The sequence below is a fragment of the Labrus bergylta genome, chromosome 6, assembly GCF_963930695.1.
Source record: "Labrus bergylta chromosome 6, fLabBer1.1, whole genome shotgun sequence".
In the NCBI taxonomy this organism is placed as follows: Eukaryota; Metazoa; Chordata; class Actinopteri; order Labriformes; family Labridae; genus Labrus; species Labrus bergylta.
The window spans coordinates 25,767,456-25,781,256 of record NC_089200.1 but is presented as its reverse complement, the minus strand read 5'-3'; the positions used below and the strand labels follow the sequence as shown (position 1 = coordinate 25,781,256).

The following is a 13,801-nucleotide window of genomic DNA, read 5'->3' as shown; positions in this document are numbered from 1 at the left end:
CATCACACAATGCAGCAAGCCGCACACAGAAACATTACATTTATAAAAAAGCAACAACAAATGACTCTGGTGCATTTAATTTGGCTGCAAAGTAAACTTCTCCAGCAGACACTAGTTCTCAATGAACGCGATGTTTTAAGGGGACATTTCTGTGGGGTTTTTTTCATATGCGAAATAACTTCTTTTAATTTTGTGGCTCTGTTTCAATTTGTTTTTCAACTTGTAAAAAAAACTAATTATATACATGTTCAAAATAAAGATTTAAATCAATCAAAATAATTGACCTCAACAACAACTTTACACACCATCAGGTTTACTGAGTGACACAACCAGACCATGAGCTAAAATCTGTTAAAGAAATTGAAAAGAAACTTTTAGGGAAATAAAACATTGATGTGTAACCTAAGTGATGAGGGCTGGACAGATTAACCTTTAACTTTGTCAAGTGTGACAATTAACTCTTACATTATTCAGTCACGTATCAATAAACCCTTCAAACGAGAGTTTCTTGGGGTACAGATCTTGTTTGCTTCTCTTTTACCATTGGTGGATTCAGCACCCACCTAGGGATGTTCATGTCTTTTTAGATTTTTTATTCCAACTATTCTTAGCACAAAGCACAAAGTTATCTTGAAACAAAGGATAATGGACCAATTACACACTAAATTAAGTCTGCATAATCATGACACATACAGCTTCAACACTAAACTCATTAACTCAAAACTCACTTTTGGAGGCCCTCAACAAAGAAAGGTGGACACAGGTCTCGTCAGTTGAAGAGCAAGCTGAACAACTGGCTCTCTTCCTCTTTTCCTCTTAATTAGGCTGAGTGGATTCACCTGTGGCTGATTGCTGCAGCAGGCACAGGTGTGCATGGTAATCAGTCACTCCTTGCTAAGTGCTAAGGCTAGCTCTTTAACTCAGTAGAATGCCAAATGGAGCAGCGAGACATTCAACCAGTCTCACAGATGACTGGAGCAGATCCTAAAGTATTTACTAATTCAAAAATAGACTTTGAATCATCAATCACAAATCCAGAATCGTTTTACTTTAAAATAGATTCTGAATCGAATCCCCAAGAATCAAAATCCAATCAAATCCCAGCCCTAGTGCGCAGGTTTCTCCTCTGTTTGGATGTCATTATATTGCCATTCACTGCACATAATGTCTCAATTCCCTGCATAGTTAACTTCACCATTCATAGTGGACTTGTACATACCCCCTATTTTTATTTATGTTTACCTTATCTGTCATGTTTAAATTTGTATTTTGTTTGACCTTCTTCTAATTGTCTGTGAAGCTGCAACGCCCGAATTTCCCCTCTGGGGATCAATAAAGTATTATCCTATCCTATCCTATTATGCGACATAAGTGATATGTGCACATAAGTGATGAGATAAGTGCGATGGCAGACGTAACCAAACTAGCGCTGGTGTTAACATTGCTAACTGGACTTTTTACATGCTCACACATACATTCACAGTTACTCTCTCACTATGTTGACGAGCAGAGGTGCCTGAGTAGACAACTTTGTAAATGAAATGGTCATTGCAGAGGAACGGCGGGAAAATGTTTGCATGTCAAGACATAGTTTTTGACTTGGCTTGCTCATGACAGTGTAATTTGTGTTACTGAGAACTTAACATGGGTGGATTGATTATTTTGTTAAACAGAGGAAGAAAACCTCCGTTTAAAAAAATACCTGCCTACGTGTGGACTAGGCTTTGCATAATTAAACCTCTCTGCATGAACCAGCCAACGTGATCACTTGATTCAGAAATTACTGAAAAGTTTCACTTTACAAACTGTTAACTTTATAGAAAACATGGTGGTCAGCCCTAAAAAGTCCCTTAGCTCCAGATGCTGTTGCAATGCTCAGATGTGATCAGGATTCTGCTCTGCCAGGAAACTCTTAACATCTCCAGACTTTGTAGCAGCGTTGGTGATATAAAGTCTGAACCTCAAAGACAGCTTTAACACCAGCCTGATGCCCTGGCTCAGTGGAGAATAGCTGTGCTGGTGCACAGCAATGCAGCTGATATGACTTGACAGGTTTTCTCTCCACATTGTTGGATTAAAGACGCTAGGATATGGCAGTGTATTCCCTTAACAATGACCAAGCAGAAAAGCCAGTAGGATAGGAGACATCTTCTTCACAATGTCAAAGCTTAGGGAGAGGTAAGGGAGTCATTCAGCCTGAATTCATCTTGCACTGTTGTTGCACTTGTTGAGTTTTTCCACATGCAGTTAAAAAAACAAGTCATGAACAACACAAAGTTTGTGTTGAATGATAGTTAAAACCTCTGATGCTAAAGATTGGAACCCGACCAATTAATCGGCCAGCAGATAATATTGGCCAATATAGGCATATAGAGTGACTATGAGCCGATATTTCTGGATTTATTCACCAGTCAAAAAGCATTTCATTTCAGTCTCACTGTATTACACTTGCGGTTCTCTTTTGCCAGCAGAGGGCGCTATATTGATAACAACAAGCACCATCACTCTCCAGATTGTCAAGCAGCTTAAATTCCAGTTGGGTGATCATCTGTTCTTCATTACACATCCTTTATACAAGTGTATGTCTATATCTATATTTATCTCTTCAGATCAAAGACAGATCTAAGCAAGAAATCTGCAAATATATTGGGATATATATATATATATATATATGTATATATATATATATATATATAACATAATATACAAGATTCTTTCTCTCCATAATATCGATATCGGATCCAAAAATCCCATATCGGTCTGGCCCTACTAAAGATAAATGATCTCTGAGTTCTACATTATTGTATTTTAAATGATGTCTTGGTACAATAATAAGTCCCTCTTTAAAACTTTAAATTTAAGGGAGGTCTTGAAAGATAGAGAATATCAGGGTGCATTCATGACTGCTGGAGTGTATTTACATTAAATTGAAAACTTCATAAGCTTTGTAGGGCCATACTTTTTACTGTGGGAGCACATTTTATGCTCACACTGATTAACTTAATTATCCCCGAGGGAAATTGGTTTGCAAACAACCACATGTAATATTACAAAAACAAAAGCTGCATGCATTGATTTCATTGCCACTTGGGAGAAGCGCAGTAAGCTGTAAATGTAACAACTTTATTATCTATAAAGCTGCAAATGTATAAAAGGGACAGTTGTTTATTTTTACATTCAGCAGACAGGAAACAACACTTAAACATTCATTCCATTTCATGACTCTGGCACTACATGCATTTACGTCCAATACTCACAATCTTTTAGGCCTGTCCTTCAACTCTCTGGGGAAATTTCTGGCCCTTCAGCTGCTAAATGCTGCAATTGACGAGCTAGTCCATTACTGTGTCTGTCTTTTTTTATTTTAGCAAGGCAGTATACAGGGGATTCTCATTACTGTACCTGGACACAAGATTGGCATCACACTCAATTTCTTTAACATCATGAATTCCATCATGAATTGATCTATTGTAGACATAGAAATCGTGATTAGAGCACTGTGCCATCTTAAAAAAAAAGAAGAAGCATGGTTTGGATTATTATAACATACAAAAGACTGTATGCAGTATTTGGAAGTGTGCCTTTATTTGGCTCTTAACCGAACATGTCAGTTTTTGATGCAACAATGACTTTGATACTAAACTAATTATCTTGTGAGAAAAATCAAGCGCATTAGAATGACATATTTCTCCTTTTTGTTTCAATGGTAATAGGGCTGTCTGTTTTTCAATAAAACAACTTTGAATGAATTAAGAACATGACATGGTAACGGTTGAGCACATTCAATTAAGAATAAGAACTGACAGCACTAAGTGGTAATGGGAGCAGCATGATTTTAGTTCTTTCAATCTGCATAATACTAGTAGCGTTTCTTAGGGCGTTCACATTAGTAACATCGTTCTGTACCCGTGTTCACATGCATATGTACACAGTCCGATGCAGCGGGGGGCAGTATGCACACAGTTGGTTTGCAAGTCCGCAAAAAGACAGAAAGAAGAAGTAACCATGGCAACCACTCGCAGGCTGAGTCCGTCCTGCAAACAGTGGATGGGATGTTGTTGTTAATTCTGATATTCCAACAGCGACCCTCTTCCTACTTCTACATCTATCGTGCAGCTCAGAGGATGAAACGGCCCGAGCTGCGCGAATACTACGTTTTTTGAAGCAGCAAGAGGCATTTAGAAAAATGTCATATAGCGGCCCACTTCCTTGTCTGAGCACGGTTGCATTTACATCACCTGTTTAGAAAAATGTCATATATCGGCCCACTTCCTTGTTTGAGCACGGTTGCATTCACATCACCTGTGGACCTTATGAGAGTTCACATGAATTGTCCGAGACCACCTCTTCAAGCAGACTCTGGGACACGGTACCCGAGTATGGTACATTTGTGTTCACGCTGATAAAACTAAATGGACTTTGGGGTCAAGCGTTCTCGGATCCAGGCCCGGGTCCCTAGTGTGAAACCACTCTTACACAAGTGTCATACATTCCATATTTTATTAAAGGGTTGAAAAAAAAATATTCTAGTGATGTGTGAGGAGGTTCAGACATATTACTGGGATACATTTGTGCCCTCTCTTGTTTGTTTTAGTGTGAAAACAGCTCACAATATAATGACAGATTGAACTCAGTATGCAGCAGCATTGGATTAAAGTGATGAGAAAAACATTTCCACCCACAGACCTCCGGAGTTGTTTAGTGCAGTGTTTCCCCTAGGTTTAGAGCTCTGGGGGGGCGGGGGTGGGCTCCTGCGATTTGTTCCTGCAACTCCCGTTTCTGAGCGCACCTGAATGCATCTCTCATTGTCTGAGCACCCCTGAATGCAGCATGCTAACAGCGCATCCCCTGAATAACGGCAGCGAGAGAGACATGCCCAGAAAAGTCTGAAGTCCTGTTCTATAGGAAAGGTATCCTTATGACTTCTGTTGTGATCTGGCGCTATAGAAAATAAAATTAACTTGACCATCAAGGGGGGCGGGGGGTGACGTTGGGGGGGGCGGGCCGCCCCCCTAATATAATGGTAGGGGAAACACAGTAGTGTATGATTGGTACATTTAGTAAAGATCCGAAAAATAATGTGCTCATCACCATGGTTACTTACAACTGGAAGAGAAGGATGCAGTTGAAGGCGTGGCTCATGGGCCGGGAGAGGAAGAGGTGGCCAAGCAGATGAAGATTGGGCTGCAGGCTGTCTTCTTGGTTGTGCAAGGATGCGGCATCTGACTGTAGTAAACCCGTATCTGAAAGACAAGGACATGCAGATGTGCAGGGCTGTTATATCACTGGAACCAACATATCAAGTAAAAGACTTTATATAGGCTACAACAATGTTGATATCTTGTGATCCCTACAAACAAGCTCTGTTGAAATGTTGTTTATGCCATCGTTGTAGCTAACCTCAGCTCCCGAGGTTAGAGACAACCAACTCTTAATTTCATTATGTGCTGTTCTTTTAAAGAGGAGTTTAAAAAAATAGCTGTGATGCTAGTACTAAATATTTTAAACTCATACATATATGACTGGATGTAAATAAAAATGTGGTTGAAGTTTAAATTATTAAAGTAAAGAGAGGTCAAAGTAATCCCACAGCCTTCAAAAGCTCAGACCTCAGACTGCTCAGATCTTCTCAGTCTGAAAGTTTTCTAACCCTGTGCTCAGCTCTACTCTTTACATCTCAAGTTTTAAGTGATGCTGAGGGCTAGTGGCAATTGCATGGTTCAGCGATTGTTTGCCGTTGGCAGGATCAGGAAACGCTGGTGAAAGTGAGCTTTAAAGGAGGAGGGCGGGTTAAAGCGACAACAACTCAAACAGATTGTTTCAGCAAAGGCTGAGACTGAAGGGTAATCATCATGATGGGCCACAAAATAAACAAAAAAAATCTTTAGGGATGTAACAATTTCAAAATGTTGCGACACAATAATATCACGATAACGAGTCCATGGTACCATATTAATGGAGAGACTTGGAAAAAAATGCCATTCATTTAACAATGATTGGATTGAAACGGGGTATGAGATGGGTAAAATTACCTTAAAGTCCCTTTAACAAAACAATTTCATCAGCTGGACCTTGTTAACAATACTCACAATATAACATTTAATATTTGTTCTCCCATCCAGGGACCTTGGGAAGGACCAGGAGTGTGTCAAAGTATTGATTCATGTCATAGGACAATCGACACATTATTTAGAGCTGGTTTGTAGAAGGAGCACAGATCTACTGATACTAGAATAGGCTGAATAGGATGAATCTATTTAAAACAGTTGTTTTTTTATTCATATTTCTATGCTGAGAGCAGGCTGTGACGTCTGTCTCAGGCTGCACTGTCCTTCTCATTGGCCCTTACATGTCTGATTAGCCTCTGATTGGTCGACAGACCAAAAAAAACGTCCATCAAGCCAAGTGAGCTAACAACACAAATGATGTTATTTCACTAAAGTGTATACACAAATCATAATAGATTATCTTGGTTTTTGGGGATTTGGATGAGGACAGTCTCTGATGATACGAAACACCCCTGGATGTTGCAGAAACACACAATCTCTGATGAAGCTAGTGGATTATACAGAAAGTCTCTACGTCGTACAGTTCATTTTTTTAGATTTGATATTGTAAAGACGACAGTTTTAACAGCATCTACAAATTCTAAATTGTCTCTCCGTTCTCCCTCTCAGCTGATGCCATATTTGCATTTGTGATGAACTCTGCTCTGCTCCACTGCGGCTGACAGATAAACCATTTCTTTCCCCCTCCAGACCTATCGTTTCATACCGCCACAGGTCCACGACGTCATTGAGACACTTTTGTTCTTGCAATATCGCAACATTGACGATACTGTTACATCCCTATTTTTTTCTACACTAAAATCTTTTTCTCTTGAAATTATGGAGCTTGAAATGATCATAAGATCCTCTTAAATATTCTTTAAAGTGCTAGCTTATCTGAACAATAATTAACCTTATGCAGCAGGTTTTTTTCTTCAAGTTACCCCAGAGGAGTGTTTACGCTCTTCTTGGTTGGAGCTCCCATGCATGCTGCACTGACAGGTGGGAAGCTTCAGGGCAGAGCCACTCAGCCAATCCTAATTGTTCTGCATGTTTATGGTGTGATAACTTTGACGTAAGTGGTCCTGGCAGAGTGTACATTATTAAATATCATAGACAAAACAGGCATATTAAATTAATGGCCAACAAGCATGTGAAATTAATGGCGATGCAGAAGTCTGTCGTATAAAAGTAGGACAAACACACAAACACGCCATCGTCGCCATCTGTGCCCAAGTTTAAATAAAAGAGGTGACAGTCCTCAACACCAGCAACTGCTCAACACACACGCACATTTTATGGGTATGAGTTCTTTTTCTCAATTGTTTAGTGTACACAAGTTCCTATCTACAATATACAGTATGTAGTCAAGGCCCCTCGGTTGTGGAACAGCCTTCCTTCCTCAGTCAGGTCCCGCCTCTAGTCACACTATCTGTATACCAAATGTCATATAATAATATTGTCTAATTATATTGTTAGTATCCTGTGCGTGCATCTTTTGTTTCACAAAAGCTCAATGCAAGCGCTCCCGAGTGCACAGCCAGCGCTTTTCTGCCCAGAAAAACACGCTAGGTGGACACCGGGCCTTAATTGCCATTCTATTTGTAAAGCTGATCTGAAGCCTGCACATGCTTCTTCAAGCTCTATTTACACTCTGACTCTGCACAGGGATTTATCCAGAAGTACATTTCTCTTAAATCATGGAGGGAGATTCACAGATCAAGAGTTATCTATTTCACCACAACTAGTTTACGAGAGAAAACCTGTGAGTGTCCGAGTGTACAGTCCGAGTGTACAAGTGATAACAGTGCAGCGGTTGGCAGTGGCGGCCTTTCAACACATGATACACACGCTCACTTATGAAATGAGATCACACAAGATCTTAACACCACTATGACAGGGAAAGGATGTGAAATGATGAATGATGTGTTACTGTTTTTCTAAGGCAGTATTTTAACTGGTCCCAGCTGAACTTTGATTCTTCGACAGGCAAAAGGCTGAATACACTTCTCAACTGAGAACAGTGACAATGAGGGCTGATCTTCAGGCCACATGTTAAACATTTTAAAATGTATCAGAGCGCTGTTTTGTTCCCTTATTTTCATGAGTTCTGCAGTACTTTTTTCAACAGAGATGCAAACGTTTATCTTCAGAAAATATAGCATAAAAATTTAACTCTATGGTAACTAAGAATCTTAGCACTGAACTGAGCACAATGTCAGAGATACTTCATCATTGTAATGATTACGTAATCATAAATCAGTTGTGAAATAATGGTTAAGTCATTTGTGAAGCTTTAAGCGTAAAGTGCTTCATTTCCTTGAAGGCTACACTCGAGCTGACTGGACGAGTAAAAGGAAAAAAATTGTGTCAAGTACTCGCCAATTATCCTGTCACAAGAAGAAAAAGATCAAAGTGAAGTTAAGAAGCAGCTTTTCTCTGATTTAGCCTGAAGACGTGAGTTGTGTTTGGGGAATATGTGTAAAAGTCCAACTCAGATTTTTTTCCCACGTTGATGAAATAATCTGCTATAAAGTTTCAGTAGATGACTATATGACATCCTGAATTAGTGGTTGTGCAGTCTGTTATCGTGCATTTACCTTCCCTTTTCACAGTTTCACAAAAATAAATAGGAATGATAACCTCATATCTATTTGACTTGTGAATTATTATGTGATTGCCATTGATCTCAGGTAACATATCTAAAGTTCTTTGCTTTTATTATAGGAAGCATAGTAGAGGTTTGTGTTCAACTCACAGCATCCCTTAAAGGAAGAATGTGTGACACATAAATACAACAGAAATCAAGTATATCCTGTAAATGTCCCTCTGAGTCCTGACTGTTTAGAATGAGTGAGAAGCTCGAGTCCCTGTGTTAACATCATGTTTATATGGACGGGACGGCCTTACATATAAAGCTGTTTCAGTCAAGGAATAGAGAAAAGAAGAATAACATAGTCATTGCTTATTTGGATGTCACATAAGTGTCTTTAGATCACGGTCGTCCCGTGCCATTTTATGTGCAATATGAAGCTACGAGCTAACTAAAGAGCGCTACCATTAGCATGCTAACACAACAACGCAGGCCCAGGCAATTGCAGCTCGAGCGAAGGACAGTTTTGTCCGCCGCTTGCGCTTAATGGTGCTTTCTAGTTGGTAACCCCTTCCTGAGAACGCGAGTGGAGAGGGCTTGGAGGTGTGCCGCTGGAGGAGAGTGGAGGCTTCAGAATGGTGGAGGTGTCTCCAAACAGAGGTTTCTCAAGGGCGATGTCTGCTCAATCAAAAAGTTGCACATTCTTCCTTTAATAACTGAGGCGACGCTATGAATGTCTCTGACAGTCAGTATGTGCAATGTAAGTTTCTTTCAACATTGGAGCTTTGGCAGAAGAAAAAAAGAAAAAAAAGAAAAAGGCAGGTATGCAGGTGTTCATGGATGTCTAACCAATCCAAAAATGTAATGAGAGAACTTGACACTTTATTAACAAATACCAGGATAAGCCTTGAATAAGCCTCATCACTAATCCAGCAAAAATCATGGTTGAAAGGTTTCTGCATAATGACTGATATCCCTGAGGGTCTTTTTTCACAGTGAAAATACATATGACTTGTGTTTGGTCACATGAAGCGGGTATTGGAAATGATGAAATAAGACAGGTGTGCAGGGGGAGATTAAACCCTGACAATTGAATATCATCATACGAGTTAATTCCTATTCAGCAGATGTTCTCATATTCAGGAAAAACATCTTTTGTTATTTTGCTGAATTATTCTCAATATAAAAAGGGCATATAATGCTCACAAACTACTGTATTTTCCATTTGAGTGCGGAAGTTTTCCATGCTGTTGACTTGACAGCTGGCTCAGCTTAAAGCATTCCTATAGATGAGTTGGACTGTGAACTCAGAATGACAGGAAGTCCAGGTAGGCCGTAATTAGTAGAAAAAATGATTAAGAAGAATCATCCATCCATTACCGATACTGCTTTTCCTGTTCAGGGTCGTGGGGGACTGGAGCCAATCCAAGCTGTCATTGGGCGAGAGACGGGGTTACACCCTTGACTGTTCGCCAGCCAATCACAGAGCTGACAAAAAGAGACAGACAACCAGCCACACATACGTTCACACCTACGGGCAATTTAGAGTCACCATTTAACCTAATAAACATGTCTTTGGACTGTGGGAAGAAGTACTAGGAGAGAACTCACACATGCACAGGGAGAAGATGTAAACATGGAGGCTCCTGTCAGACGGGGATTCAAACCAGGAACCCCCTGGTTGTGACGCAACAGCAGGAAGATTGAGTCCCATTTTAAGTATGGTAAAGGTAGAAGAAAGATGAACATATCTTGTTCACCGTAGTTTTCTCTTATCAGACCATTTCACCGACCGAGTTATCTGCGTTATGTACAAACTAAGTTCTCACCGCTCAGATTGATGGTGTAAATAATTGTACCTGTTTATTTTAATGATGAAAACGAAGATGAAGAACTTTTAACAAAAAGCTCAGCATAAAGGCTCCTTACCAGCTTCGGCACTTTCACTCTCGTCATCGTCCTCTTCCTCTGTGTGGGTTGGATCCTCCATACCCACCTGATCCATCACAATGCACTCTGCCACACCTGTCTGAGATCAACAGCAACAGACAGTTCAGGTTTTAAAATCACAAAGGAGCTGCGGTCAGTCATCTTTTAACATGAATAACTTATATCCATGAGTTCTACTATGAGAACATGTTATGATTAAACATATTCACAAGCTCAGCTGTAAGTCAAATCAAGTCTGGTCAATGGTAAGTTACTGAAAAGGGTATTTTCATGGCACACATATTTTGCAGGAAAAGCACAGGTGTCATAAATACAATGACAAATTTTAAGAAAGTTGAAATGACAGTTATTGTCATGACTACAGAAGCTGTGTTTTAGTTTCAGACTGGGTGGGATAACAGCGTCTGTGGATAAACAACCAGTTTGCTGATTGTGGCTAACGCTACAGTGCTAGCCCCACCAGCCTTCATGCATCCTTGCAAGCTAACATTCACATACCTACCTGTACTAAATGTGGTTACAGGTTGTACCTGTCAATATGCCAATTTTATCTTGACACAGCCTACCTACAACTCCATCACCATTTTCTCGATCATAATAATGCCAAACGGCGCTGCTCCTACAAGATGCCATCTGTCCACTGTGCTTGTTTACATTCATTAGGCTGGGAGAGGCAAGCTAACCAGAGCTGCAACCCAGGTGTTGGGTGGCTGTGTTTCAGCTTAGACACAACCTTTACCTTTATTTGGGGCCTACATGTAAAAATAGTAATCATTAGAATCTGAGTTCAGCACACTTGTTGCAAACCCAGTCCTTCATTGCCTGCCATTTGGTTAAATCAAAAGAAACCAAGCATGACTGACAAACCAAGGAGTGGTATTTTATTGTACAGTCTCACTTTAAGGATTTAACTTCCCTGTGTCATCTCACAAATAGTCATTCACCTTCGATTCATGAGCTTGAGCTCCAGCTGTGTCCTTCATCGTTATTTGTCCTTGTATTGCATTCCAATAGTTTCTATTTTTTCAGTGGAGGTGTGTTAAAGCCTTTTCCTCAAAGTTACCAAAGGAGCCTAAAAAGTAAAATAACAATAAAGGGGTTTGTGTGTGGCTGCATACCTTTAAAGATTCTAGCTGTACCACCTGGCATTTCTGAAGAAGTTCCACAAACAGGTAGATAAGTAAGGCCTGCAAAACAGAGGATGGAAAACACATTTGGTTTATTAAATGGGGTTGGTCAGTTTATGGTACTTTTTTTTAAAGAATCCGGTATTTTAGATATGTGCATAGTCATTTATGTAGCCCAGCTTTAAGTTGGGAAAAGACATGCACTGACATTAGGTTTATTCAAGAAGAACTGTGATTGCAAGAATTTAAGACTCTTAATATTTAAGAAGTGACCAAATATGATTTGGGTTTTTATACTACAGGGAACAAACTGGATGTAAATATCCAAAACTCTGACAAGCAGCAAAAGGCTTCAATCTTTGTGTTTATCAAGATATTACATTTACAGATATGCTGTTTGAGCGTGTATTCTGGTTGTTTATCACTCTGACATTACAGAAGATAGTTGACATTTCCTTAACACAGCTGCTCCCTTCATAAAAAGTCTTTATACTACTAACATTTGTTACATCAAGAATGATGATTTCATTTTTTAAGTGTGTCTTGGAGAAGTTGCTAAAGTATCAGTAAAAATGATAACCCCAACAAAAGCATAACACAGGTTATGATCATTTCATATATAAAAAGCAGATTTTGCTTAAAGATGAAAAGGTTTAGGGATTTTTGGCTCACCATGTGTCTGATATGTATTTATGTAGTAGAGCTTTCTGTACACTTGGTCAGATCTTACATTTTTCTGAAGTTTTTTCTTGCTATTGTAACTTTGCTTAATGTTGCTTCGTGCTCATGGTGGATTAATGTTGGGTATTTGTAGATAATTTACCCAACCAGTCCTTTGTTTGTGATCTGCATAAGTCTTACAACACAGAGAAACATGCTCTGTTTCAAATTTTCACAAGCTGGATTCTGGTAAAAAGAAATACCCTGCCCTCCCCTGGTATCTCCACCCATGGACTCCACCCCCAGCCTAGAACAGAACCTTTGCACAGGTCTGCCATTTTTATTCTCGCTAGTGAAGGAGTGATGTCTACCGGGAAAGCTCAGGGGGGGCTCATTGCATTTAAAGAGACACACACACCAAAACGGAGTGTTCTGAGAGAGCTGGTTTATACAGGGTCACAAACCTCCTCTGATGCTTGAGTCATGTTATATTTTGACCAAAGCACAGCACAGATGTTTCATTTAGACCACAGGGAACATTTTTATAAGGTGGAAAAGGGGGATAATATGTGCTCTTTAAAGAAAATATTGAAGAATATTAAAAAAAAGACCACCGTACAACTAATATCTATCAGCATGTTGCTCAGTTCCATTTAATTTCCATTTTATTGATAAAATCTTGAATCTTGAATTTCAACCAAGATTCAATTATAACATGAGTGGACTGAGGTCATGTGTTACCTACCTGGACAAAGAAGCCAACAAGAAAGGAGATAAGAAAAGGCACCAGTCCTGAATGGGCTATCGTCACTGGAAGACCTAGAGATGGAAATAACATAGAACTGTTTTGGATTTGATTTCCAACAAAGACTTTTAGTAGACAATGTCTTAAATTTCGTATGCACATATACCCCTCCTGTCTATCACTGTCTCAGCTTGTAATTCTTTCCGACAGACACTCCTTTCCTCTTTGGCTTCAACTTACCATAAAACTTAATGGATGGTGCTGATTTCAATATGAGATTTAAATGATTGAACAAGTATTAACTTGGAAGGGCTCCACCTTTATGGAACTACATGAAGACCCTGCTGAAAACAAAGCAGTTAAATGTAATGTCCCATGTAATTTCCACCTCTACAAAAATCTCTCTTGTGTTAACTACACTTCATAAACCACCGTTAAATTTGCTCTGCCAATGAAAGCCAAAAGATGGACAGCGGCTTGATTATGTTCCAAAACTAACTGATGTAATAAAATGAAGTCCAGTAGAAATAGAAATAGAGCTCAGCAAACTTTTAAGAACCATATATCAGTTGAGAGAAACATGCCCATTCACACCCAGAGAACCTGAAGTCAGTACAATAATGTATAAAGAGACAATAGTGTTGCTCTGAAGAGACAGTGTGAGGATGATGGAGACTGC

At 39.5% G+C, this 13,801-nt stretch overlaps 1 protein-coding gene across 1 annotated transcript in view; it reads right to left on the bottom strand.

Annotated features, from left to right (window-relative positions):
* si:ch211-51h4.2 (uncharacterized) overlaps positions 1-13,801 on the bottom strand; it is a 68,647-nt gene that overhangs the window by 49,545 nt on the left and 5,301 nt on the right. The window contains exons 3-6 of the mRNA XM_020632306.3: positions 13,123-13,196; positions 11,709-11,777; positions 10,570-10,669; positions 5,105-5,243 (exon numbers count right to left, since the gene is read on the bottom strand). Coding sequence (XP_020487962.1) covers positions 5,105-5,243; positions 10,570-10,669; positions 11,709-11,777; positions 13,123-13,196 — 382 coding nt within the window. The remainder of the gene's footprint in view (positions 1-5,104; positions 5,244-10,569; positions 10,670-11,708; positions 11,778-13,122; positions 13,197-13,801) is intronic.